Raw genomic sequence first — 27,720 nt, forward strand, 5'->3', positions numbered from 1 at the left:
GTTGAGAAAGAGAATATGATCGCGTGCTCGAGTCGATATGATATGGATGGATCGTTGCGGGGTGTCGCCGATCGGAGTTATCGGCACCGTGATCGGCGGTGTTTTTCACCGAGTCACTTGTTCTGGCATCATTGTGACCTCGCTTACATTTTCGCATTGGGCGAATGAGTCAGTGTCAATAGCAGAAAGAGGATTTCCGGGTGATGAGTCGGAAGTAGTATTCGGATATGGAGCGGAGATCGAATGGCGATGAGGACGTTGCAGTGGCTATTGACGTGAAAACCTTGTTAGCGACAAGGTTACTTCGGTGAGGCTCTATTCAGAAGGTCAATTGCGCATGGGTCATTGAGACTAGCAGAAAGATGACCAGTAAGAGTCACAGCATTGTACAGCTGACTATCAAATGACCATACATATCAATACCGAATGGGACCTAAGAGACTGAAGCTATTGCAACATGGCGATGATGAATGGTCAGAATGCTCGGTTAGACTTGGTGCAATTTTCTACTTTAGGAACATTGTGAATTGCGATTGCAAGCCCTCTTGTCAAGAATCCAGACCTTCTCCCCGAATAGCTCAGCTGGAAGAGCGTTCGGCTGTAACTGATATTGCCACCGAAAGGTCACTTGTTCGATCCAGGTTTCGGGGATTCGTTTTTTGCCTTTCTTCATTTGTCCACTGCGATATATGTTATTTATCATTTTTTTTTATCCCTGTCACTTATTTTACCTACCCAGTTTTAATTCTAATGCCGACCTTCGAGGTGCTCATAAAGGTCTCATTTTGGGGAGCTAAAGCGCTAAAGTTTAGTGCACTTCATCACTGAATTGCTGACCCCTCAGGAACTTTTTATCACCCATCATCTCAACAATGACTTCATCCTCAGAATTACCTACTTAGTACTATCGCGTTTCTGAGGTAGTTAAAAGGAGAAATAGCGTCATACTCTGGGACTTTGATGAAGATGTCTCCGACCTTGATGAGACCAACGCAGACGAAGCTATAGCGTACAATGGGCCTGGGGCAGCAGAATACCAACTTCTGAGAGGGAAGAGGGAGGAACGCAAAAGAGAGCTTTGCCAGCGCAAAGACACTATCAGAAAGCGCAGGGAAGATGCAGGAGAGGAAGAGAAAAACAAGACTGACCAAGTGCGCGTAGTATATGAAGTCTTGGAGATTTCCATGTCCAGAAGCGAATCTTCTCGACTAGGTCCTATCGACAGCCAGTTCGATCTCCACTTTATGGACTACTTTGACCGTTTTTATGATCCCAGTCCGCACGGCTATCAGAGAAGATACATCAGGTTCGAATACCAAGATAGAGGTGAGGCGCACCGCGACAATCTCACCGGTCGGTTCTGGCTCAATCCTAGTGTCGACCTTGAACTTGTCCCATTAATCTACACCCCCGATGGTAGATCCTTTATGAGTCTGCAATTTATCGACAAGGATAATTTGATCCTCAAAGCAAGCCGAGATCTTGTCTTCTGGGCGACTCCGCAGGATTCACAAGGCCCCGACACGTTCACATTCATGGGTGTTCGCAATGATCGGTGGTAGCAGCTTCAGGCGTTCGCAAGAATGTTGCACCCGTGACAAAAGCTTCCATGGGTCAAGAGGGTTTGCGCCTGACGTACGTTGTGAGGGCAGGCCGGCCGGCTATAAGTTGCCGAGCTTCGCCTCACTCGTCCTTTCAGCGCTCAATTTCTCATCTCGCGAAGGCTACACAACAATTCACAATCGTTGACGAATATGACAACTCTAACCTCTCCGTCCAGTGCTCTTGCGCCGCCAACGAAATTTCTCTCGGTGCAAGATGAAACTCTCTGTGAATTTTGTCACGATGATGCGCTCATTCCGCTAATCCGCACCAGAGCTCTCTCAGATCTCACTGAATCCTCGCGCTACTGTCAACTATGTGCAATGTGGCTTAGGGCCCTAGATCATTCACGTCAAAACCTGAAAGTTCGAGGCCAAGTTGCCTTACTGAGACAGCATCCATTAGAGCAAGACATTAGCGACGTGGCGCTTGTATTTATGAGTTCTTCGGTGCTGCCATACATTGTATGGCCGCACATGGGATATGCGTGGGCGACTCTCGATGCGATCAGTACCGATGGTTGGTTTAGGCTTGGACGGCCAATGTGAGATACACCGGAGCTGACTGGTGAGTATAGGTGCGAAAGACATTAACTTGAAGCCGTTGCCTAGATCTGATCAGGCCGACGCTACTTGGAAGTCGGTCAGAGAATGGCTTGGTCGATGCCAGAAATATCATAAAGATTGCAAACTTCAGAGGACACCCACCTGGAAGCCAACCCGGCTGCTCTACGTCTGTAATACACAGGCTGCGCTTCAAGTCCGCCTAGTTGAGGGTCAGGAATTACCCGACGGCACTGAGTATCTGACCCTGAGCCATTGTCTGGGTGTAGGAAACACTCTTCAACTTACCCGCAGCAACATCGAAGCCTTCAAGTCCTCAATTCCTGTTGATGAACTCTCCCGCGTCTTCATCGATGCATGTAACACCACCAAAAGGCTGAGTCACGAATACCTCTGGATCGACGCGCTCTGTATAATCCAAGACGACCCTACAGATCGGGAACATGAGGTTGGTTGTATGTCTTCCATCTACGGGAACTCATGTCTCAATCTCTCGGCGGACGGAGATGATGCGGCGGACCAAGGGCTCTTCTGTCCTTCCAGCAAGCGAGCCCTCCATCCATGGTACCCGGTATATATACGTCGTGAACGGGGCCATGAATCGCCTCGCGATTATTGCATATCCGAGTATCACAACTGGTGGGAACGCATCTCAAACTCAAAGTTAAATCGAGGAGCCTGTGCTCTCCAGGAGCGTGTTTTACCGCCAAGAGTACTGCATCTGGGACTTGAGCAAGTTGCTCTCGAGTGTTGCTCAAACGCAGTGTGCGAAAGACTGCCATATGGTGACCCGACAATAAGAGAGGATACCGCCGTACTTACTTCACTGAAAAGGTTTGTTCTCGACGCACGAAATGGAAATCTGTCTAGCCTTAGTCCTGAGACTGCTTTTCGGAACTGGAATCAAATAGTTCAAGCTTACTCTCAGGGACAGCTCACGATTGCAACCGACAGGCTCGTTGCGCTATCAGGCCTTATTGATGTGCTGTACCCCGTCTTTCAGCAGATGACGGAGCGAGAAGATGAAGTCGAAGATCGCCAGACTGAAGCGGATTCATTGTGTCATAACTCGACAGGGCTTTTTCTCGCTGGGCTATGGCGGCCGTATGCCGAGAGACAACTGGTATGGCGAGCGATGTCTCGCGATCATCCATTTACATATGATGGCAACGCACTTTCAGTGCCTGGGAAGCGCTACGACGAGTACATTGCTCCAACATGGTCGTGGTGTTCTGTCAAGGATGCTGCCATCGTACCACAGGAGTTAAGGTCGGGTAACATCTACTTCACCAAAGTCATCGACACAAATATCATCCCTGACAAGAAGCTAAATCCAGCAACGCATTTGAGTAGCATGAGGTACTGCTCCTCACCCGGTTCATTTCTCCGTCTGCGGTGTTCTTACCTAACTATCGTGGAGTTGGGGCCTGTGAGCGGCATGAAACTTATGAACTTCAGAGCCGCGACCCATGAGAGAGGCCGGGGCGAGGAAGCGATTGATGTTCAAAGTAGAAACTACTGGGATGTGGAGTTTAGTCAAGAGGCTATAGACTGCAAGTCGCCCATTGCGGTCCCCATCTTTGCCAGGACGGACTTCTCCAACTGTGTATACTGCCTCGCTCTAGACGAAAGGCGGGGTGAGAACGGGCACATATGGTATATACGACTTGGAGCCTTCGTGATCACTTATCCTGAGGATGTGACGAGGTTCTGGGAGGGGATTGAGGAGTTTGATAAGCATATGCCGGAAGAGTGCGCAAGGCATGATGGGCTGCATAGATTTAAGGACCTGAAGTGGGGCAAGTGTACGTATGTGAAGATGGATGAGGTCTTGCAACGGATTATTGAGATCAGGTAGCTTTGCTTGTGCTCATATCATGATACTAAAGCAACGTCAAAGGGCTCTGAAATTCGAAATATACAATACAGGGCAAAGCACGGCCAGAACGTAACAGAACACGGGATGATGCTCCAAGGGAAAGCTCTGAAGTGATGCATTCATCAAAGTCAATCATGTTCAATAGTGATACAAAATAGTGATATGTCCTTAGACCTCTTCATCTTTACTCGTCCTTGTAAGGATCGAAGCCCTGAACACCATCACCAGCAGCCGCCTTGAGCGAGTCACCAAACTCATCATCCAGCTTGGGACCAACACCTCCACTCCAGTTCTGGAGCATCTTGTCTCGCAGGCCAACATCAGGCCAGTTATCCCAACCAACAAGAGGGGCCTTGAAGAAAGAACCTGTGGGGTTCTCGGGGTTGGCTTGGTCGTCGTCGTTGGCGAAGCGGTAGCAGTGAGTTCCAGCACCGTCCTTGTGATAGACGAGAAGAGGGGTGCTTCCGTCGCTGGGAAACTCGTTGCTTGCGCCGTCGTATTTGCCGTGGCACGACGGAGCTACGCGGACGACATTGTCGCCTTGGGTGAAGACAACGATGTTCTCCCAGTCGTGGCGGTGACCTCCGAGAAAGCTACCACCAACGGCTTGGTCTTTCTCATAGTAGGTCTCATACCTTTGAGTTACAATGTTAGCATGTATGCTGGAATGAAGAAGCCCTCGTTTTGAAGTTGAGGAACAAGACTTACATAATGGCACAGAAGCCATTGTTGCAGCGCTTGCGAGAGTAGGTGTTGCTGTTATCAAGCTGGTGAGGATCACGACAGTCTCCCTGGGGAGTACCAGTGGCACCATGACCAGGATTCAAGTTGCCAGAGGGATCGATGGCGGCGGTCTGGTAGCAACCGTCGCTGTCGAAGTCAAGAGCAGGCTGGAACTTATTCTCAATGTCAGAAGCGCCTCCAGGAAGGGCTGTGAGAACGTCTCTCTTGGAGATGGAAACGGGAGATGCCTGGACTGAGGCCATGGCACTCAGGAGGGTGGCGGCGGTGATGAACTTATTCTGCATGCTGGCTGTTGGTTTGGTGTTGTGATGGGAGGTGAAGATGTTGGTGAGACGGAGTTAAAGTGAGGGTAGATGGTGTCGTACTTATACTTGTCTGAAGCTCTTGGGGACAGGTTCTCGTCTTGAGTAGATCAACATTTTACGACTCACAACCTTGATCGCGGCTCGTCCACGGAGGTTCAGCTCTGCACATCTTGGGCAAGAGCGTTGCATCCATGTTGATCATAATCTTGTCAGCGGCGACATCGCAAGAAAGTTATGCAGTTGTCGGGTATGTTGTTCAAGATCACCTGCCGGCAGTGCTAGCGGATACGATTTGTGTGCTATGATAGGCCAAGTCAAAGTGCATCCTTCCAGCCTATTCGCAGTACTTCTTTCTGGAAGGATTGTTTCAGCACTGCCTGGTTGAAACGGGCTGAAGAGTCAATTACATCATGGCCCATTCTCTGCTGCAGAGTCGGGTTTTCTATGCTGAGGCGGGTTGAAGCCAAGACTGATCGACAGGCACGTGGGTCGACGGGACGTTTGTGAGGCTGCGTTGGATTGGGGGCAGTTTTGCTACAGCACAATTCTTTGCGAGAGCTATTCTTGATAAGTTCATTGGGTAGAAAGTCTTAGTAACATAAAATTAATGCGTTTTCCATACTTTTCTATAAGTTTCATGTCTTGATGCTGCTGTTCTTTTGGTTGGTATCTTCTTTGCTGCACAAACCCACCTACCTACTTGGTGTTAGTGGTCTGCTGTACGAACAGTCAATTCTACCTTACAAACTGATCTGACGTCAGAAGTAAGCGGCATAGTCAAAAGAGGCAAGTCGTGTTCTGTTTCAGCTCCACTCCCTCGCTGATCAGAAGCATTGAATGTCACTCTGCAAGGGACCTTCTCATCCCGTTCCAATTTGGACTAAACACGAAGGATTCTAGCATTCATGCATAAAACCAGGTCGACGGCAAACAGATTTATTGTCCGACGTCACAATCAAGGCCATGATCATCGTAGGATTCTTTTGTCGTACTAGGCAGAGATGCTTCGGTCAGCATCCCCTGATTGATCGGCATCAGCTGCACAGCCTTGTGAGGGATCGGCAGATACCTGGATGGATCCTCGGGCCCGAGAGCTGTGCCGCCCTGTGTCCTGATCACGATGTAACCCATAGCGATCGATCACTAAGCTTAAAGCTTGATATTGACAACTTCCTAGCTTGTTCTGGTAATTCAGTCACTATTCCATGCCTATGCAACTCCCTCAAGACGCAGAAACCTGTTATTTTGCGCATGCAATATTGTGTCTCCGAACCTCGTAAAAGGGCCAAGCAACAGTAGGCCTGTAATTGAGCTTTCAATTTGAAATCAATATCATGTGCCAAGTCATCAGATCATGTCAACGGCTCAACTTAATGGTGCTCCAGAAGCGGCAAGAGTAGCATAGAACAGTTTTGTCCTCCCCATGATAACCATGCGTCCTTGGCCGGTGAATTGGAAGTTGGCGGCATTGGTTCCTGTATATATCTTACCAATGAGCTTTCCGGACCGGTTCCAGACATGCACACCATCGCCGCAGCCCGCGTAGACGTTGCCTTTAGAATCACAATGAATTCCTGGAGTCAAAAACAATTAGCATACTTCTCGCTTTTTAGAACCAGATCTACTGGCAGTAAGAAATAGCCAATCATGCTTACCATCTGGTAGACGAGCTGCTGTGAAGGCAAACGTCTTACGGTTGTCCCATGTACCATCCTTTTGTACATCGAATCGGTAACTATTATTACTATCAGACGTCTGATTGTTACTACCAAAGTCAAGGCTTACATAGAGGCGGGACGAGTGTAATTCTGTCCGAATAGTCCATTGCTTATGCCAGTATCTGTAACATATGCGTGGAGTCCATCGGGTGAGAAAGTGAGTCCTGTTGTTCCCTAATCGTCAGTAACCACCTCACCTGGATATTGTTGCAATTTTGGTTGCCTCACCATTTGGAGCGACGAAGCCATCCGCAACAACGGTCAACGCTCCAGTATCTGGGTCGAAGCGATAGACTTGGTTTTGCAGTCCAGGCACAGGACGGAAGTACTGCCAGTAGCCGTACATGGTATCTGTGAAGTAGATATCACCGTTGCGTGGATTGACAGAGACATCGTTAAGGGAGTTGAATTGCCTGCCAAAGAAGTTATTCACAAGTGCTATAATGAGCCAGTTAGCAGTTTCCAACTTTCCACGGCGCAAAGATGCGATTGAGTCCTTACTTGTTGTATTATATGGCGCTTCGGGGTTCATCAGATACAGAGCGGAGGCTATTTTCTCGCCTTGACCTTCACCTGCGAAGATGATCTGACCCTTATAGTTCGTTCCACCTGCGAACTGTGAGCTTCTTTATGCTCCCTGATATATGGGAACTATACTTACCATTGGGGTTGATGACTTGCGGGTCGGAGCCTATGACGGTAATCTTGACTTGGCTCTCCGTGTGCGATCCATTCTTAAGAGCTTCAGCTTCAGCCAAAGAAATCTTTTGGATGACAGATGACTTTGTAAGTCCTGTTCCAGCGTCTGGATCGCCTGCATTCTGCACAAAGAAAACTTCTTCAGTCGGAGGGTTCCTACATAATTGTGTGTTAGTTGTTGAACGAAGGATAGGCCGTGGAGTCCACGAACCATACAACAGCTTCGTGGAAGATGGGATCCTTCTCTGAAGTAGCGAGAAGAGTCAATGTTGGATTACTTCCAATTATATCGAGGAACTCTGCATCATAAACATGAAATGGTCGTTCAGTAAGGGATTCATAGGTAACTCCGGGCCAAAGGAACCTCTATCACTATGTCAGCATAGGTCATAGGCATGTTTGTGCTAACTCACAGTTGTAGCATTGGCTTCTTTTGGCGGAGGGACATGCTTCAGAACATTGAAGCTCTTCTGGTCGATTATCTGGGCCGTAGCTGGTAGCTTGGCAGGGTCAATGGCGGTAGGCTTTGCCTGAGCCTCGCCGAAGAGGCCGAGACCATAGGGAACCAAGACACCAATGGCAAGTACTCCAATGGCCATAGTGGTAGGAGTCAGAATTGAGCTTTTCTGTGTTTTGCTCGTTCCTTGACGTACAGAGTCATCTTGACTCTTTATTGTCGATGTACCCCGCTTTGTCGACATTTCTGTATCCTTGTTCTGCCTCTTCAAAAGATGTATTCGGGATCGCGCCAATTGATCGGCATGAACGAGGGTCACTGATGATGCAGGGTAGTGAGGCTTTTCCGTGGAAACAACAAGCTGTTGGTCTAGTTAATCCCTCAATCGTTGTCGCACAGAAGTGAAGCCAGCGCGGATGCGACGAGACTGTGGGGAAGCCTGATGGGGTCCAACAAGAGACTGTGAACTCGAAAATGTTTCACAAATAGTTACTAACTATTGGGCTTCTATAAATATCGATCTGAAACGAAGAGCGCAAAATAATGTCATGAATATTGAGCATAGACTCGAGGTTCGTTCGGTTCATACGGAAAAGCCCGCATTCCGGCTACCGAACCGAAGCAGCGGAAAACAAGACCGGGGCATTTCCGACGAAGATGTCCCCTACAAGGAGAAGTTAGCGATGTTTCGTTATAACTTATATCTGAAATCGTATTCTACATAGCATTGCATTCTGCTACACTATCCTGAACTATTGGTCTCTTCGCTATCACTAGTTGCTGTGCTCATTGGCGTTCAGTGACAACGTCTATTTAGCATCTGCTTCCCCACTGGAGCAAGCTGGCTATATCCACAAGGTGAGAATACCGCGATGCGGTTCGTCCCTTAGCTCATCATTGACGGGAAGCACCCTCAACGAAACGAAAGGATCCTATACTGCTACGGAATAGCAAATAGCACGATATTCTCTAGCGGGGTACTGAGGCACGTCGTGAGAATTTAGCCTCCTCTTGGCACTAATTCGACAACATAAGCGACGATACGATCATGGCGCAGCGAAGACTATAGCAATGAGCGGGGTTGATAATGTTGACTCCAACATCACATTGCTCATTTCTGCAACTTTGAAGAATAATTCATAATGCCCAAGGTCTCTCCATGGAAGAAACGAAGTGACGGCCTCTGGAGCCGGCCGCTCATCGGACCCGAGCGCATGTTCGACCAGTGGCTCGAGGACGACGGCTGGACAGAATGGATGGGCGCTGTCATCTTCACAATTTCTCCGTCTTACGCGTCCCAGATGAACAGCGAAGCCCATGTTGAGGCTTGGTTCAAAGAAGCAGTATCGCGCGTTTGTCTTGAGAAGCCTTCCCTCCTGGCAGTCATTGAGCGTGGCCAGGAAGAGTCGGCGGTTGCAAAGTCTCGAGACTTCGTCTACCGTCCTCTCACATCAGACAGCGACTTCTCTGAGAGGATTAAGCAGAGGACTACCGTTTCTACATACCGATAAGTCAGCTCAAGAGGGCTTGAAGCTACTCACGGACGACTTCTACTCGACCCCAGAGAAACGCATCAGCCTTGAGCTCGGAGACCATTTGATCCACGTGTCGCTTGTTTTTTCGTCCTCTGAGGCGGGAAACTTCGCCCTTGCAATCCGCTGCAACCATGCATTAAACGATTTCTGGAGCGGCGCGGCTATTCTCAACAACCTTCTCAGCAACCTCGCAGACGGCCTGAGTACCACCACAGTACTATCACTTTCATACAAAGATGCATCTCACTCTTTGCTACACCCTTGCTATCTCGATTTTCTCCGTGATCCTATTGGAGATACTCCATTGGCTCTTGAGTCTCAAGAAAAGGCAGCGCAGCTTCTTGGCGCCAATCTCGCCAATATCACTCTCTGCCCTATCTCGCAAGAACCAGCAAAAGACCGACCTGACACCGACTATTCCGTGAGAAGGCAGATGTTGTCGCAAGAGACGACGCAAAAAGTCTTTAAGCTCTGCAAGGAGCATGGAGTTACTGTAACGGCACTATTGACGGCCTTGCAAGCGCTTGCACTCCTCAAAACCTTTCCTCCTGAAGATGCGACCCGAACGACGGCGGCACCTATCTGTGTGAGCAACAGGCTGCGGCAGACATCTTTCGGTGGCAGTCAGGGTCATTCGGCTTCTACGAAGACTAGATTGAGCGAGATATGTCAAGAGGCAGCCTACATCGGGCCCGTTATGGCGACTACTTTCCTTGTGTCTCCCTTTGACGTGGGTCCATATCTCAGCAACAAGGATGCTTCCATTGGGGACGAGACCTGGAGAAAGATTGTTTGGGGAGTTGCCCGAAATGTTGGTCAAGCAACTGATGAGGCGGTCAATAGCAACTTGAGTGAGCATGTGGATTGGACTCAAGGCCCAGCTGCGTTTGGTGGTGTTGCGCATGCAATGGAAGCGATGAAAGCCGGGCTACTGCCTTCGCAAGTCTCCTCGGCATTGCGCCATCATTAAGCTCTTTGCTAATCATTTCTTCTTGCATTGATATCGATAGATCACCTGGCATGTTTACTCCTCTGTCATCAGCAGGTCTCTTGGACGGCCATCATCTCCCAGGGTCATACGGATCTCGAGACCCAAATGATAGGCCTGCGCTAAACATTGACGACTTTTCGTTTTATTCACGAGTTAGCAACTTGTTTGGACGTAAGTGCAGCGTTTCTGCTTCTCTCAACGTCTTTCTTACAGCAAAACTTACTGATTCATACTCAGCTCAAACATGGGCTTGGACATTTTCCGGAAAGCTTAATATCATATTGGTGATGCCTGATCCGCGAGTACGCTCCGTTCCGAATATTGAGTGGTGGGATCTGTTCAACGAGATGGTTGTCAGAATGGCGACTGAGGGTTCCTCTGATATTAGTGCTTAGTAGATGAAGGTTACAATGCCAACCGCCTCCGCTATAGTGTTTCCATCATGCAGGGCGCACTTTTTGTATCCGATCAATGGCCGGCGATAAAGTGATTATCGCCGTGTAATGGCAATTATGGCATTGGTACAATCTAATATGAATATTGGCTCGCCTGTAGGATGAAGATATAATAGTCTGACTTGACGCTCACTTGGCAGCCAGGATTATGATGTGCCATATTAGCATTGCTACTGATCGCCGTGCCTGAACTACGGCTCTAAAAGCGGCGTCTTCGGAGATAAAGCACGAGAATGTCTGGAGGCTTGGCTACTGATGCTTCGCCGTGGCGTCAATGACGAAAGGTGGGGAAGCCATGTTCAACTCAGTCATTTTTGCGCCCTTCATATGTCTTTCACGTAATGCCCGCCGCATCGCTCTAAACGTACTAGGTAGTTAGCATATAAGAGTCCGACTTCCCAAAAGTTGCACTACTCGTCACGATCCTCACAGCAATACGATGAACTCTTTTGAAACCCCAGATCAAGGCGCAGAACTAGACTCTCTAAGCTCTACATTCCAGGCCGCCTTCGATCGGATCTTCCAGGCCACCCAAAAGGTTAGGGAAGACCCTCTATTGCGAGTAGCCCAAGGAACCGATGTCTCTCAGCTCAAAGCAATCAGCACTCCTGGCGTTGCTCACTCTGTGGAGGCAGCCATTGAGGATGTGTTCACCATCTCTGACTATAGAATGCGAATGAACCACCCCAAGGCTTTCTGCTTTATTCCAGCGCCTGTCTCGCCACTTTCTTGGATCGGCGATTGTCTGTCGAGCGCTTTCAACTCTTTTGCTGGATCGAGACTGCAGGGGTCTGGTGTAGTTGTTGTTGAGCAGACGCTGCTGCAATGGCTATCTGCCAAAGTTGGACTTCCAGGTACCTCTGGAGGTATCTTTGTCTCAGGGGGCTCTATGGCAAACATGAGCGGCATGGTGCTTGCAAGAGAATGTGTATTGGAGCCCGATACTGAACACCTGGGCGTGGCATATCTCTCTGATCAGACACATCATTCTGTCAAGAAGGCCCTTCGCATCACTGGTATCAGAAGAAGTCAAATACGTGTTGTTCCGACGAATGGGAGCTTTCAAATGAATGTGAGCGCCTTGAGAGATGCCATCAAAACAGACCGGGAAGCAGGCCTGAAGCCTTTTGTAATCGTCGCAACATGCGGGACAACAAACACTGGAAGCATCGATCCATTGGAGGCACTCGCCCGGGTACGCGACGAAGAGAAGATCTGGCTTCATATAGATGGTGCATACGGCGCGTCCGCTTCTCTAGCTGCAACTCGAAGCTCCGTCACCAACGGTCTTGGACTGGCGGACAGTATCTCTTGGGATGCACACAAATGGTTGTTCCAGACATACAGCTGTAGTCTCATCCTTGTGAGGAACAAGGTCAACTTGATTAAAGTATTCATCAACGATGGCGACTATCTTCGCGACGCGCTCGATGACGAAGAGATGCCCAATTTTTGGAATCTTGGCATGGAACTAACACGTCCTTCAAGAGCGCTGAAACTATGGTTCACCCTACGAGTCCTCGGCGTGGAAAGATTTGGGAAGATGATCGATCACGGGTTTCATCTGGCAGAAATTGCTGAAGCAGAGATTTTGAAGCTGTCGGATTGGGAACTCACAAGTCGAGCGAGTATGGCGATTGTGACATTCCGATATGCACCAGCGGAAAAGACTGAGGAGGAGTTGGATGAATTGAACACTGCGATCTCAAAGCGTTTAGTTGAAAACAACATTGGATTGATTCTGACTACGAAGCTACGAGGGAGGGTCGTCCTGAGAATCTGCTCTATCAGCCCAGTGCTAAGCGGGGGTGAGATGGTAGAGGTTATTCAGCAGGCGGACAAAGTTGCACAGCTCATTTCCAAACGCAGTCAATAATCACAACATTGCAACGCCAGATAAGATACCTCAGTAACTCAACTGATACACAAATTGCCTTTCACAACGTTGGATTGACCGATGATTCAGGCTGACTGATGATTATTGACGGGAATAACAATGAATATGTCAGCTTACAAATGTCCAGGGTTTCACCAGGCCCGCCCTTCGGAAGTTCCGGACACAGCGAATGTTCCGAAGTGCATCTGCCGTCTTCTTGTTGAGGCCTTCAACCTTATCTCGGATCTCAGAATTGCACCATAGCGCGCGGTAGACTCCACGATGTTTGTCAGCCCCAGATATGGATGCCACAGACGCCCGCAGCCAAGAACGATGGCACTCGAGCGGGTATTTATCTAGACTTTGCATTCCAAGGTAGCCAAGCCCGCTGTGAACCTCAGATCATCAACAGCACAACATGTCAGTCACGAAACCCATCCTCATCTCTGGCTCTGGCCTCGCTTCATTGCTACTGGCGCAATCTCTCAAGCTTTCCAAGATCCCGTTCAAGATTTTTGAGCGCGATGCATCTTTTATCTTTCGCGCTCAAGGGTACAGGCTCCGTCTCTCGGCGGAGGGTCTAGATGCTATTCAGTCTGTTCTCGATGAGAAGACGTGGCAGCATTTCTGGGAAGCCTGCGGAAAGACGGGCGGTGGTGGATTCCGATCATTCGATGCAGTCACTGGAGAGCAAACTGAACACGTCGTCGCAGAGATTCTCTCATCACGAGATGGAAAGATCGTCGGTATTGCTAGAGGTGATATGAGAAGAATTTTCGCAGAGGGTTGCGAAGACTATATTGAATGGGGCAAGAATGTCACAGGCTACGAATTAACCGACGATGGTGTTCGCGCCATCTTCTCCGACGGAACAAAGTCCATCGAAGGATCTATGCTCGTCGGCGGTGAAGGCATCTACTCCAAAGTTGCAAGACAAGTCTCAGGCGGGAAGTTGAAAGTGTACGACACTGGCGCGAGGGGTATTCACGGCCAAGCACCAACAACAGCCTTCAAGCAGCTTGGCGAGGGAGTCTTCCGACTACGAGACGATACACGTCCCGACGGTCACGCCTTTCTCATAACAAACGTTCGCTCCGGAGATATGAACAACCCAGACGTGAGCTTTGGCTGGACCATGGGCGGAGCACCAGGTGTTATTCGCGCGCCGAACGACAACTACGCGATTGTCGGAAAAGTCGCTGCCGACATTGCAAAGTCAATTGCCAAAGACTGGGACCCAAAGTTCAAATCTTTAATTGACAACATGGACGAGAGTGAAGCTGCGTTCTGGAAAATCACCTGCTCGACCCCGTCGGGTGTACCTGAGTGGAAGAATGAGCCTCGTGTGACTGTCATTGGCGATGCAGCTCACTCGATGACTCCTGCGGGCGGAATTGGCGCCAACACAGCTGTTCGTGATTCAGCGCTGCTTGGACGATTGCTGCGTGAAGCTGGCGGGTACAGTCCAGGCGTCACAGCAGCTTATGAGAAGGAGATGAGGGTCTATGCTAGTGACGCTGTTCATCAGAGTTACTCCATGGCAGCTCAGGGTTTTGGGATCAATATCGACGAGGAGACGACCCCAATTGTCTGAAAAGTTAATTGAGTGCGGGGTTTTATGTTATGTTTTGTTTCGTTTTACGAGCGAGTTACATCATGACGTCAGAATAAGGTGTCTCTCGCTTCAAGAGCGAGACAATGTTTAATAAAGCTTTAGATACGAATAGAGGGCAATAAATAGAGACAATCAAAATATATGCATATAAATAGAATGTGACACTAACAACAAGCAGTCGGGTGTCCCTGTCCCTATCCCACTGCGAGACATCGGATTGTGGCACGTATCGGGAAACGCGGCAGCATTGCGTAATGCTCTGCTCTGTTCTGCTCCGTATAAATCACGTGAAAGCTTACGATCTCTGCCTGCACAGTCAAAAGCTCCTTTCATTTTATTTTGATCTGGTCTGACTGTCAGCAGCGTTTCACGTCTCTCATCTACCTTCTGTTCATCGTTTTTCATCTGTTTTGTTTTGAAGTAAATACCATGGTTCATATCACATGATTCTCTTGAGCTGTTGCTCTATGACCGTTTGATCTCCTACAGAGTTTGCGACAAACCCTCAAAATACGTCTCAAACCTTACGAACCTACTTCTGGGCCATTCTCGAACATCATCCGACGCAAGAGAGGGGGAATTTTGACACGAGATGACCATGCGCAACGACAAGTGTTCAACGCCACTAGAAAATTCGACAAGCTCCAATTTCGACGATACTCGATAATTGACTGCAGCGAATAACGATATCGCGCTGGTCTCGAGCCTATATTCACTCGCTTTTTTCACTGATATCAGTCAAAACTTCAATTCGTGTTCCAAAAATCAACACCATCTAATCTGAGTCAGAGTCGAAGTCAGTCTATCAAACCATCGTGATGCTTCGATCTTGGCGCGATGACGCCTCCAAAAGCGGGAAATGGATCAGCGTCGTAACCGCGCGCCATCGTCTCGTCAAAATTCTTGGCGTTTTCGTCTGTTTCATATGCGCCCTCACCCTTTGGGAATTCTGGGCAGATCTCTCTGTCGCTTACAAAAGAGTCTCTTCGCCGAGCCTCACCCAAACTAACCAAACTCAATCTGACTCTTCAACCCTGCCAAATCCAAACCTTATCTCTGCGAACGGACCTCAATTTACTGGGCCGACTGAGCAGACGACCAAATTCTGGGAGAACCTTGTTACTGAATTCTACGCAGCGGAACCTCATGGTGATAAGATCAAACCGCCCAATTCTCTATCGCGAGACAAATTTGATCCTTATGGCTCAAAGGCGCAGATTCACACGGATTGGCTAGAGGTATCTGATGACGAGGTCGAATCATTAAAAGATAATCATGCAAAGTTTGTGCAAAGTCTTCGGCTCTTGGCCCCCAAAGTGCCGTTCAATCGCAACACCAAAGGCGTTGTCATCACTGCCAAAGGCTCAGCATTTGGCGTAGCAGGGACAGCCATACGGATGCTACGACACGTTGGATCACGTCTACCAGTTCAGCTCTTTCTCGACTCCGCGACCGAAGCTGAGCACGAAGTGTGCAACAATACACTTTCCAGTCTACAGGTACAATGCTTGAATATGGACGATTTCTTGAAATTGCCTAATACGACATCAATTCAGCAACCAAAGATTGAAAAGTATCAGTACAAACCTTTGTCGATCATCTTCTCCAGCTTTCAGGACATCTTATTCCTTGACTCCGATGCCTTTCCTATCCGAAATCCTGATCATCTCCTGACTGTGGAACCGTATAAAAGCCGTGGGCTTGTGACCTGGCCCGACTTTTGGCTGCCAACTATATCGCCACTCTTCTACAAGATTGCCGGGGCCAAGGCTCCCAATGTTACTCTCGACTCCAGAAGTTCAGAGTCAGGCGTTATGCTGTACAACAAAGCGAGACATGCAGACAGTCTACTGCTCGCCGCATACTACAACTTTTACGGGCCACAGTTCTACTATCAACTTCATTCGCAGGGTGCTTGGGGTTCAGGCGACAAGGAGACTTTCATGCAGAGCGCATTGGTCCTGGGCAACCCCTACTGGCAGGTCACAAAGCCAGCCTCGATGATTACCGCCAACGAAATCAACTGGGGAAGCGGGATCTGGCAGGCTGATCCTGAGCAAGACTGGAAGCTCCAAACACAAAAAGGTCGAAACCAAACAAACGTGTCTACAAGGAAAAGGAAAGGAAAGCTAAGGATAGCCGAGGAGGAAGTCAACATTACGAGTACAATGTTTGCCCATCTCAACAGAGTCAAATTCGACACTAGGCATCCGAGTCAGGTACTGGAAGGCCTAGTACCCGAGCGTCCTGACGGGACTCTATCGCGACTTTTCGGAGATGATGTGGACAAGGTCAAGAACGTGGCTGGATATGATCTTGAAAAGGCCATATGGGAGGAGGCCATCAAGGCTAACTGTGCCCGAGAGTTGTTGGAGGAATGCGACAAGATACGAAAGTATTACGATGCAACGTTTTAGATAGGATGAGACAACGTTCACGCGGCCCTAATAATAATATAGATTTATTTTCATTGTCATCATAGCCTATTCAGAATACATATTCATACTCATTTTACAGGGCCCAAAGAGTTGCTTGTCGCTTACTTCTTGGGGGCATACTTGATACCGGTGTCCGGGCAAGAGCTCTTGCTTCCATCAGGCTCAGTAGACACAAACTGGCCATCCTGCAGCGAGCCCTTGACGTTGAAATGGTACCAAACCTCACTCAAAGAGCCATTAGAGCAGCCGATGGTGACACGTGCACCATGGTGTTCCGCCAAAGCATCCACAATCTCGTCAGCGGTGTAGGTCTTTGTCTTGGAAGGCTTGATTCCAGCCTCAGCGAGCCACTTGTACGTAGGAAGAGTCTTGAAAAGTGAGATTGTCTTCTTGACGTAATCAGCGACTTCAGCGCCGGTCTCGTAGTTGGTGTAGCAGCTTGGCTCAAGGGTGCTGATGCATGTGCCGTGCTTGTTGAACTCGTGCTCCCAGAGAGATTCGTCATTGCCGTCTTGGCTGACCCAGTACTTGTCCATGTAGGACACGGTCTTTTTGCCGAGGAACTTGGTTACGAGGTCCTTGATGTTGGTGTACTCGCGGGACTTGTCGCAGAACTGAGGATATGTGCCGTCGCAGTAGTCAGGCCAGAGACCGTGAATGGTCCATGAGTCTGGTATTGGTTAGTTTAGAAAACTGAGATGCTGAGTTGTTGGTTGAATGTACCTTTAGGTCCAGCTACAGGGTCGCTGTCCCAGAATTGAGTCTGAAGAAGCTGACCAGCCGGAATGAAGCAGCAAGTGTCTTCAACGGCGGTAGTGTTGTGACACGACAGAGGAAGATCTTTTGAGCAAAACTCAGCAGTAGGCTTACCACCAGCAGAGCAAGACTTGGCCTGCGCTCCAGCAAGGTAAAGCGCAAGAGGAATGAGAGCCTTGATGAACGACATTTTGAAGCTTATAATTAAGGTTGACCGACAAAAAAGCGAATAGTGTTTACGAGAAAATACAAGCGATACTTATAATCCACTACGAGATGCACGTGGGAGGCAAGTGAAATATTTATCCTCTCTAGTGTCGGACAAAGTCGACAGATGAAGCAGTTGTGTACGGAGCAGACAAGGTGGTAACGCTGATAAGCAGCGATCTGTATCGTCAAAGAACCCCACGTGCATTGTATGCCAGATTATTACCAGGACCTTTTGTCGCAGCCAATGAGGAGGCGAGTTGGCCCATCGCTGGGTGTTGATCGGCGACAAAGGAACCTGTAGCGAGAAACATGTTGCAGATGTCAACCAATGCCGTTTGAAAGGACTTGTAGCATGAATGTTTTGTACTTTGTATGATCTTGTCAGGTTTTACCAATTGAACTGAGAGGACGAGTCGTGTTGTATTGTTGATGAGAACTGGTCGAGCTTGAGGGGAGAGATGGATGGATCCTGGTAGGTCAAATGCCGATTTATCCGTCAACGGTTAACGGTATTCAATTGGGAACGCGGAATTAGCCATCTTTTTGTACTTGCCTATAAAGGTTACCGAGCATCCAAACTCAACTCATTGTGCAGACTATCACAGAGATGGCTGGATGACTGCTTAATTGATGGTCGGATGGTCGGGCAGGTCGATAACCGATCTGCGGGAATGCGGCTGACAGATCGGGCCAGTTTCAGAAGGTCAAATTGCACAGACTGGCTCAGGTTTGCGCGACAAAATAATGGTGAATCACTGGCCCCTCACGAGGGCAATTTACTGGTTGGCCATTTGGGCCGCTATCACTTTTGTCCGTCTGGTTATCGGATGGACAAAGTGAAGCAATCGGTGTCGGAGGTTGCCGCTATCACGGACAGTACCGCAGATTAACTTGCAAGTCGACGGAGTAAATTCATCCGCCATTAGTGCGACCATCGACGGCGTTCATTCCGCTATGACCTTATCTTATCGTTTGTCACTGCCCTCACTTGTCAGCAAAACCGCCATCGAATTTCTCCAAGCACAAGGTTGGTGACAGCAACCGCATCAGCAACCGCATGAGCGGCATAATCATCCGACGCCAAGTTATAAATGGAAAAGGAAAAAAGCAATTATCGCTGATCAGTGGTCCTGAGGGTTATTTGAGTCTAAGTGATATTTTTGGCTCGTTGGTGTAGGGAACTTCATCAACCTCAAACACTCTAAATATTTGCACAGCCGCATCGTCCCTTGTTGGCATCTGCCTTGTGTTGAAGATCGGCATTTGCATTTCGCATTGCGCATTGATGTCGTCGATAACTGTGTCTATGCACAAGTTATTTTTAAAGTTTATCTCGTTGGGATGAAGGTTTATTGATGGCTGTCAGATCAGATGCCTCGTCTCAAGCAGGCCATTGAAGGAACGTGATGCTGAAAGCAGTGTGCAGAGACTGAAGCCATCTTTCCAGCCTCCCGCTTTGAGTTTCTCATGTCTCCAGTAAACAACGCCAAGGTCATGGGTTCAAGCTCAGCATCAAACATTTTTCCGTTCGTTCTTCTCGGCCTTGGCAATTCAGATAAGATAAGTCGTGTTCAGCTCAGGGGCAGAGCTGGCCGAAATCCGAAACCCCGCCACAGCCGTGAGAAATTCTCCGATCATCCCCAAGAATCCTCCATCCCTTTTCAGGTACCCAGTTGCGAAGACCAACCCTCCAGGGCTGAAGTTTCATAGGGCCGTGTACGGATACGTTAAATGATGAGCTCGCTTCAAGGGTGAACTTCGTGCCGTGCCCCACCAGAAATTTAATATCAGATCATGAATGAGTCGCTGTCTTCGCTTGTCGGCAATAGCGGATCATGGTCCCATTATCATGACTTTTGGAGATGCACCTAACAATCAACGGAGACAATTGGTCGGACGGTGAATGAAGTACGCATCAAGCATCATAGATGGAATAATAGAGTTCACCTGTCATCTGAATCTCAGTGACGTCTATCGCATAATCTACAATGCCGTTCTTCTTCCGCCGCAATGGCATTGTCATCAACAATAAACACATAAATGCATGACTGTAGGGTAGCATTTGATCTTGATGGAGTAGCATCCTTGGGCTTCTTCTTCTCGATTGAGAAACCATCAAGACCAATCGGGCATCCCTTTCGCCAAACTTTCTATTCTCGTCACCCATCATCCATAGTTTGTTTTACCATCTCAGGTGAAAACGCAAATGCCATCCCTGCCATGATGTGATCGCTCAGCAGCTCTGCCTGATAGCTCCAGAGCTCTTCTGTGGCTGCGGGCCGTTTGATGCCCACTGCGCACTACAAGCTACCCACTGATTACTGTTTCAACCTCTTCTGGGAAATGCTGCCGAGGGAGCAATCAAAACGAGACGGATCGGCCGGGGAGAGTCCACTTTTCGTCGATCCGGCATTGGTGTTTTGTTCAAGTGGTGGCGTCCTCAGCTAAATGCATTTAAGATTGCGGATGGGGTCCTCGACCAACTCAACTCACTATCTATAGAAGAAATCACCTGAAACGAATCTTTCTGGAACAAAAACTGAAACTAACTATTCCGAGAATATCGTGGATTTGCGCCTTGACTCTACGCTTTGGCATAGCGCTTTTCCTACTACGGTATACGAGCTTGTATCCTGGTCTTGATTCTCGGCCGTTTTTTGCCTTATGCGTTAGCTGAAGATGCTGGTCAATGATGTTCATAACAGATCGAGACGAGCAATAGCCAAACAACGCGGCAACATCTAGCCGATCAGTTAATCCAGTGCTCACTGAGACCAGACAAACGACATGTGATATGCAATCTCGTTATCATGCATACAAATTTCAACACTGCAGTAATGTCTTCGCTCACATCCATCCCAACTGACTCGAACCCTGCCGGCTAAATTTGGAAGAAACAAACAAACGTCAAAGCCCTTCACCGTCACCACCAACCTACGGTAGAACCCTCATGAAACGTCTGAGCGGCGATCGGATTGACACTAGGTCATGGCTCAAACCCCTGGATCCGAGTTGACCGAGAACGAGCTCTGTCGTGCTGACCAGCATCAGTGCTCAACTTCCTGTCACTCATGACTCTCGTCGTGAGAGCTCAACTCAGCTTAAAAGGAAGCTCATCGCCGGCTTCAATGTCGAGTTTCTTTCCAGCATCAACAGTCGTTCTATCTGCTTTTTTCCTATTATCTCTCTTTTCTTTTTGATTTCCTTATTACTTTCGTTTCAGAGTTTCTCTCAGTCACTCGCTACTACTATCAACCACTCTCGCTTTACAAGCTCAAACAACTACTACAAATCTTTATTTTTTATTATCATCATTCCAACACTCGTTTAACGCCATGCGTTTCTCTGCTGGACTCATCCCTGCCCTGGGAGCTCTTGCTTCGCTGGGCGAAGCAACTCCTACTTTCCTCGGTGGTGGAGCATCAGGCTCTGCTGGCGGCGAGATCTCAGGTGGTGCTGACGCCCATCTCGGAGTCGGAGCCGGTGGTAGCGCTGGTGCAGGTGCTGGTGCAGGAGCCGGTGCTGGTGGCCACCTCGGCGGTAGCCTCAGTGGTGGAGCTTCCGGTCATATCGGAGGTGAGGCCGGAGCTGGAGCCGGAGCTGGTGCTGGTGCCGGCGGAAAGGTCGGTGCTGGCGCTGGTGGCAAGATCGGCGGTGAAATCGGTGGTGAGGTCGGCGGCGAGATTGGTGGAGGTGCCGGCGCTGGTGCTGGCGCAGGAGCTGGAGCTGGAGCTGGAGCTGGTGCTGGCGGAAGTGCTGGCGGCAAGGTTGGTGGTGAGATCGGTGGTGAGGTTGGCGGTAAGATCGGAGGAGGTGCTGGTGGAAAGGTTGGAGGTGAAATCGGCGGTGGTGCTTCCGGTCACATTGGAGGAGGTGCTGGTGGCAAGATTGGCGGAGGAGCTGGTGCCGGTGCTGGAGCTGGCGCTGGTGGCAGCGCTGGTGGTCACCTTGAGGGCGATATCAAGGGTGGCGCTGGCGGTAAGATTGGCGGCGGTGTTGGAGGTAAGATCGGAGCTGGCGCTGGTCTCGGTGCTGGCCTCGGCCTCGGCGGTCTCCTCGGTGGTGGTATCGAGTGGAACGCCGGCGGTGGTGCTGACTGGCACACTGGTACATCCTGCAGCATCGGCAACGCTTGGAAGGATCACATCCTCTTTCAGGGCATCTGTGCTCCCGAGACCTCGACTACTCCCGCTGTCAACCTGGGCCTGAACCTCCCCAGCTGCCAGATCACTGGTGACATCGGCTTCGCTTGCGGTGCTGACTTCCTTACTACTCCCAACGTTCGTGTTGGTCTCGGTGGCATCTCTGCTTACATCGAGATCGATCTCTCTGCTTCCGCTGCCGTCCACCAGTCCGTCGAACTCTTCACTGCCCCCAAGCTTGGTATTGCTATTCCCGGTCTTGACGCTGAGCTGAAGGCTGCTATTGAGGCTGCCATCGCTATCGATCTCGTTGTCGGCTGTGGCAAGGCTATTGATCTCTCTGCTGGTGTCTATGTCAAGTTCCCCGAGTCTGCCTATGTCGACATCTCTCTTCTCACCAAGGAGGTCATCCACGCTTCTCTCGAGGGTCTCGTCACCAAGGCTCTCCCCGTTGGCGTCGGTGCCGATGTCGAGCTCGGTGCTGGTATCGATCTTCAGCTTGGTCTCCGTCTTCGTTCTGAGCTCAGCATTGGCGGCGGTCTCGAGATCCCTGTTCTCGGTCTCGGTGGCAAGGCTGGTGCTGATGTTGGCTTTGGCGCCGGTGTCTGGTTCTCTCTCTTCGACTACACTGCTACCATTGGCGGCGGTGCCGGTGCCAGCGCTGGTATTGACGTCACTGGTGAGTTTGGCTGCAACCTTGGTCTCGCCATCGACAAGAAGTTCGACTTCAGCGGCGGTCTCTTCGGTCTCATCCCCAACCTCTCTGTCGGCCTCGCCAAGGGTATCAAGTCTACCTTCTCCCAGAAGACCCGCGGTACTTGCGGCAGCTTCATCGGTCACTTCAAGAAGGGTGGCTTCATCGGCGGTCCTACCATCTCTGCTTCCGGTGCTATCACTGCTACTGGTGGCGCTTCTGCCGACATCACCATTCCCGCTGGCGTTACCCACTCTGTTGAGTTCTCTGGCTCCATCGGCGTCCCTGATGTTTCTGCCTCTGTCGACATCCCTGGTGCTTCTGGTGATCTCACTGGCTCCGACTCTCTCCCCGTTGCTACCACTGGTGCTGAGATCCCCTCCGACTCTGCTTCATACGAGGCTCCCGCTGTTACTGCCTCTGGTGATGTGACCGGCTCTGCTGAGCTGCCTGTTGCTACTGATTCCGTTGAGGTTCCTGCTGGCTCTGCTTCTGGCGATCTCACTGTCTCTGGTGCCATCCCCACTGGTCCTGAGGGCGTTCCCACACACACCATCCCTGCTGGCGGCGATGTCACTGCCATCTTCGGTACTCACACCGCCGGTGCCACTGTCACTGTTTCTGGTTCCGAGGGCTTCACCACTTACATCTCTGGCTCTACTGGTTTCACTACCGTTGTGTCTGGCTCCGAGGGTTACACCACTGTTCTGTCCGGCTCTGAGGGTGACTACACTACCGTTGTCTCCGGATCTGCTGGCTTCACCACTGTCGTCTCTGGCTCTGAGGGTTTCACAACTGTCGTTTCCGGTTCCGAGGGCTACACTACTGTCGTTCCTGGTAACTCCCCTTCTGCTACTGGTGGCTCTGACTACAACCTTCCCTCTGCTCCCGCTGGTGGCCACTCTGGTGCTACTTCTGCTGGCAACGTTCCCGCTGAGTCTGGCAGCCTCCCTGCCAGTACCGGATCCGCCGACTCCGACAAGCCTGCTGTCACCACTGGCTCTGGATCTGATGCTGAGGAGACCTCTGCCCCTGCTGTCACTGCCGCTCCCGACGCTTCTGGCATGATCACCAGCACCATCCGCGAGACTCACGTCTACACCATCACCTCTTGTGCTGCCTCTGTCATCAACTGCCCTGCTTCTTACACACAGAAGATCGTCACCCAGACTGTCATCGAGCGCACCACTGTCTGCCCTGCCACTGCCACTGCCACTGCTGTCCCTGAGACTCCCGTCGAGGGTGGCAACGGTTCCAACCAGGGTGGTGACTCCAAGCCTGGTGAGGGTTCTGACAACGGTAACAGCGGCTCTGCTCCCGCTCCTACCTCTCCTCCCGATGCTGCTAAGACCACCATCGACCTTGTCACCATCACCCAGGACGTCACCACCATCGTTCCTTGCACCAAGTTCGTCACCAGCACCTTCGTTGCTCCTACCACTATCCATGCCCCTGCTGCTCCCACTGTCACCATCATCCAGGGACACACTGGCCAGGCTCCTCAGCCTACCGGTACCCAGCAGCCCGGTGCCTTCACCACCCTCACCCGAGTCCCGGCTACTGCCACCGACTCTGGTGCCTCACCCACTGAGGGCTCTGAGCAGCCTGCCAACCCTCAGGCCCCCGGTAACGCTGGCCCTGGTGCCCAGCCTACCTACAACGTTCCCTCAAACGGAACCATCACTGGAGGCAAGCCCTCCCCCACTGACCAAGTTCCCGTTGTTGCTGGAGCTTCTCTCGTCAGTGCTGGATCTATGCTCCTCGCACTTCCTATGGCCCTTGCCTTTGTCATGTAAATAGCTTAATACCGAAAGCCCTTTGGCTTTTAACAGATAGAACGTAATTCATATGACTTGAAAAGTTTCTTTTTATTCTTCGAGATCCTTTCACCTTTTGACTCTTGTGACTGCTTGCACTTGACATCTTTGCCTTGGACTGCTGAACAGTCTCTTCGCCCATAGCTCTTTAGTGTTTTTATGATAGCCTTTTGGGACCTGTAAAGTTTTGCGACTTGTAAAGTTGTTCAACAAGTTGATTGATCCTTGTGGGCTACTTCTATTTGAACGATAATGCCTATCTGTCCAAGACTTTCTTGTTCTTACGTTGTCTATTGTCAGGTCGCTAAGGCCTACGAACTAGATCATCGCTATCTATCGGCCCAGAATTTACACAGATTAGCTTGACTGTTTAACTGGCTAAAGAGTGAATCAAACATTCTTGGGGGCGAGGCCTGATCGCGTTGTATGTATATCTCAGCCAATATCCATGCTGAATCGGGACCCGGTTGACAGTCGATCATCTTGCCGACAAATATGTTACACAACCGAAACAGCGCAGTCAGAAATATGTCTCAGTGACACCGCATGCCAGCCTCGTAAATTTTTACACCCAACAGTTATGCAGTATCACCTAGCATTCAGATAATTACCATGAAGCTACGTAAACCGGATCATACCCAAGCCAAGGTGCACCTATGAGGGAGGGGAAATGTCATAGAATACCCAACGATGCTGCAGCGACGTCGTGGAAATTAATAATTTTATGGAATTAGTTAAAAGATTGAAGTCACCACCGTAACGCCTTTTTTCGTGTATTTCCCAAACGCTTAAGCCGCCCAATCCGTTCCGTGTATGTTCATCTCGATGACCTAGCCCTTGATACATGCACCACAGTTTCGTTTTTGACCATGATACCCCCAACACCCGCTGGATGCGCTAGATTAGCCGTGCTACCGGGACCAGTCACAGTAGCAATGTTTCCATGTCGCTGATCTTCGTGCTCGAATTCCGAATTAAAAGATTCGCTCCCACTTGGATCGCTTCTGGCGAGCTCGTGTGTAGAGCTTGACTCGTCCTTCCCTATAGTTCCAAGACGAATTGAGTGCTTTGTTTGACTTCGACCATAGTTGCTGCCCAAGTTGTTTGATCCGGATCTGATCGATGATACGGGGTTCGTGCAGGTGAATAGATAGAGGCAGGCTGGTCGGATGATGGGAAGACAAGCTGTAAAGTATTAGTGAGAGTCATGAGGGACCCAAAGGTAAGACTGACTGGATACTGTCACCAAGTTGACCTCGACCGATGCCCAAATAATGACAGGGGCCAATTGCCATGTCATGTCGACTGACTTGTTGTCGAATGATGCCGACACACTGACAATGACAAGACCAGCTACGCAAACCCTAGAAGATGTATTAGCACGAAGACATTGTTGGGAATGCTGAAAGAGATCCTACAGGATACCGAACATGAACATAAAGATAATCGCAATCTTCTGCAGGGTTGGGAGCTGAAGCTTCTGGATCTGGACGATGGGCAGTATCAAGATGCCGACGTCGATTATAACGTGCGCAAGCACAGTACCAAAGAAGAAATCACTGCTCTTGATGGCACAGGTAAAGTGTTCCACCGTTGGATCCCAGAATGCTCGCACGGGGTAACAGTGGAATGTCGTCAGGAATGTCTGGGACAATGTGAGCTTAGGTCTTGTGGTCGGTCGAGGTTGCTTACGCGAACGAGAATCCAGAGAATAGAGCAGACCAACAGGACCGAGACGAAGATCTGGATGTTTGCGACGCGGAACATACGCCAGTAGAAGGAGAGGATGGAGATCTTTGCGAAGAAGAGGGTGAAGGCGTAGAAGTGTTCCATTATAAATAGATATTTCTTGGTTGTGTAATTGGCTTCCGTAAAGGTCATGCCCTCGACGTCCTTCGCGTGCAACCCGAAGCCATGGTGAATCCCTTATGAGAAGTCAGCGATTGTCGATGTTGATGTCGATGTCGGGGAGGGGTCGTACAGATAGGCAACACTATGCCCCAGCAAACAGCGGTGACCTTGATGCTGTTAGCAATAGTCCCAAGTAGTCGCGTGCCCATCAACATACATAACTTGCACAGGCAAAGTAATCATCCCACCAGAATCGGATCCTCGTGATTCTTCGGCTGACAATGCGCAGAATGAGAAAGATAGTCGCAGCTGCAAAGGTAATGTACTCGGCCGCCCAGAGATCAGGCTGCCTCGACCGCATTCTGGTATGTTTCGTGCAGCGTCAAGAAGTAAAAAAAGACAATTGAAGCCCCCTCGATTAGCGAAAAGCAAGCTGGATGTGGAACTCCCGGGATGATATACGTCTGCCGACCATGTCAATGAACACGGTCGATCATTTCATGCGGCTAAGAGCCTTGTAAGGATGCCGTGCGAGACCAAGCCTCGATCCAGGGGTAGAATGCTCCGACAGAGGGTGACGTTAAGCCATTACTGGAAGGTCTAGGCTGCGTTATGCGTGGAAATTGAGAAGCAAAGACCATCTGGGAGGAGGCTAATGGATAAAGAATTGTTGAGCCGTTTACTAAACTTGGCGACCGGAGCATGTGCAAGCACGTAAAGAGGTAAGCAGCCACAATTGACCACGGACCGTTTAGCATTTTGAAGACGGGCGGGGTTACATCGTTACGGCGAAGGGCAAGGCAAAGTGTGCCAAGAAGAGAAGCACTTGTTTCATCTTGGACATTCGTAAGGAAGTCAGACCGGAAATGCCGAGATATTCTTGGTCATTGAATGCCGACTAACCCAAATGTTACTACAGGTTTTGCAGGTCGGTTCTACAGTAGCAGTCAAAGCGTGACACTAGGATCCAAGCCCCAGGTTCCAGAACAAGGGTTCTCCATGATCTCCCAGCTTATTCATCAGGATTGGAGACATCTTATTTGATATGGCTCTTAGTAGTGCAACACCCCAGTGAAGCGGCTGATGCGATCCGGCGTTTAGCTTCAAACTCTATTGTCCAACTCGAGTTTGAGCCTTTGGGACCGTTTTCCCATCGTTTCTTCGCCTGGATTGTTTCAAATTTCCACCGTTCACTTAGTGTCGATCTTGCCATTGTCGCGTGATTTGGTCTGTGGTTACTGGTTCATTGTTCCGGGTGTTGAGATGTCACCCTTGCCCTGCTCGTGCTGAAGGTTCGCTAGCTTTTGGGCAGCTTACAGGGGCCGGCTTTTTCAGGGCGAGCGCGCTTGGGGTAATATCGCAGTCACACAGTC

At 49.8% G+C, this 27,720-nt stretch overlaps 10 protein-coding genes across 10 annotated transcripts; 6 read left to right on the plus strand and 4 right to left on the minus strand.

The window, feature by feature from the left end:
• Positions 1-872: 872 nt before the first annotated feature.
• Positions 873-4,023, plus strand: FTJAE_5875 (tol; the record flags this gene model as incomplete). Its single annotated transcript, XM_037352429.1, has 4 exons — positions 873-901; positions 941-1,558; positions 1,781-2,121; positions 2,180-4,023. 4 exons carry the CDS (start codon positions 873-875, stop codon positions 4,021-4,023), a joined length of 2,832 nt encoding a protein of 943 aa, XP_037206930.1.
• A 205-nt stretch (positions 4,024-4,228) lies between these two features.
• On the minus strand, positions 4,229-5,262 carry FTJAE_5876 (uncharacterized protein; the record flags this gene model as incomplete). The annotated part of the gene is made up of 3 exons (XM_037352430.1): positions 4,229-4,679; positions 4,753-5,077; positions 5,220-5,262. The coding sequence occupies 3 exons, from the start codon at positions 5,260-5,262 to the stop codon at positions 4,229-4,231; spliced, it is 819 nt and encodes a 272-aa protein (XP_037206931.1).
• A 1,196-nt stretch (positions 5,263-6,458) lies between these two features.
• FTJAE_5877 (gluconolactonase) lies at positions 6,459-8,109 on the minus strand (the record flags this gene model as incomplete). The annotated part of the gene is made up of 8 exons (XM_037352431.1): positions 6,459-6,667; positions 6,749-6,828; positions 6,879-6,975; positions 7,040-7,249; positions 7,313-7,420; positions 7,473-7,666; positions 7,722-7,876; positions 7,924-8,109. 8 exons carry the CDS (start codon positions 8,107-8,109, stop codon positions 6,459-6,461), a joined length of 1,239 nt encoding a protein of 412 aa, XP_037206932.1.
• Positions 8,110-9,109: 1,000 nt separating this feature from the next.
• FTJAE_5878 (l diaminobutyrate decarboxylase) lies at positions 9,110-10,472 on the plus strand (the record flags this gene model as incomplete). Its single annotated transcript, XM_037352432.1, has 2 exons — positions 9,110-9,407; positions 9,484-10,472. The coding sequence occupies 2 exons, from the start codon at positions 9,110-9,112 to the stop codon at positions 10,470-10,472; spliced, it is 1,287 nt and encodes a 428-aa protein (XP_037206933.1).
• Positions 10,473-11,387: 915 nt separating this feature from the next.
• FTJAE_5879 (aromatic-amino-acid decarboxylase) lies at positions 11,388-12,824 on the plus strand (the record flags this gene model as incomplete). The annotated part of the gene is made up of 1 exon (XM_037352433.1): positions 11,388-12,824. The coding sequence occupies one exon, from the start codon at positions 11,388-11,390 to the stop codon at positions 12,822-12,824; it is 1,437 nt and encodes a 478-aa protein (XP_037206934.1).
• A 418-nt stretch (positions 12,825-13,242) lies between these two features.
• Positions 13,243-14,418, plus strand: FTJAE_5880 (uncharacterized protein; the record flags this gene model as incomplete). Its single annotated transcript, XM_037352435.1, has 1 exon — positions 13,243-14,418. One exon carries the CDS (start codon positions 13,243-13,245, stop codon positions 14,416-14,418), a length of 1,176 nt encoding a protein of 391 aa, XP_037206935.1.
• Positions 14,419-15,257: 839 nt separating this feature from the next.
• On the plus strand, positions 15,258-16,856 carry FTJAE_5881 (MNN2-type II membrane; the record flags this gene model as incomplete). Its single annotated transcript, XM_037352436.1, has 1 exon — positions 15,258-16,856. One exon carries the CDS (start codon positions 15,258-15,260, stop codon positions 16,854-16,856), a length of 1,599 nt encoding a protein of 532 aa, XP_037206936.1.
• Positions 16,857-16,978: 122 nt separating this feature from the next.
• Positions 16,979-17,823, minus strand: FTJAE_5882 (ribonuclease T2 family; the record flags this gene model as incomplete). Its single annotated transcript, XM_037352437.1, has 2 exons — positions 16,979-17,547; positions 17,601-17,823. 2 exons carry the CDS (start codon positions 17,821-17,823, stop codon positions 16,979-16,981), a joined length of 792 nt encoding a protein of 263 aa, XP_037206937.1.
• Positions 17,824-21,178: 3,355 nt separating this feature from the next.
• Positions 21,179-24,475, plus strand: FTJAE_5883 (large-conductance mechanosensitive channel protein; the record flags this gene model as incomplete). Its single annotated transcript, XM_037352438.1, has 1 exon — positions 21,179-24,475. One exon carries the CDS (start codon positions 21,179-21,181, stop codon positions 24,473-24,475), a length of 3,297 nt encoding a protein of 1,098 aa, XP_037206938.1.
• Positions 24,476-25,313: 838 nt separating this feature from the next.
• On the minus strand, positions 25,314-26,708 carry FTJAE_5884 (L-fucose permease; the record flags this gene model as incomplete). Its single annotated transcript, XM_037352439.1, has 6 exons — positions 25,314-25,681; positions 25,730-25,860; positions 25,915-26,141; positions 26,189-26,421; positions 26,478-26,514; positions 26,565-26,708. 6 exons carry the CDS (start codon positions 26,706-26,708, stop codon positions 25,314-25,316), a joined length of 1,140 nt encoding a protein of 379 aa, XP_037206939.1.
• Between the last annotated feature and the right edge of the window lie 1,012 nt (positions 26,709-27,720).

This window comes from Fusarium tjaetaba, assembly GCF_013396195.1.
Source record: "Fusarium tjaetaba strain NRRL 66243 chromosome Unknown NRRL66243_c0000113, whole genome shotgun sequence".
NCBI lineage: Eukaryota > Fungi > Ascomycota > Sordariomycetes > Hypocreales > Nectriaceae > Fusarium > Fusarium tjaetaba.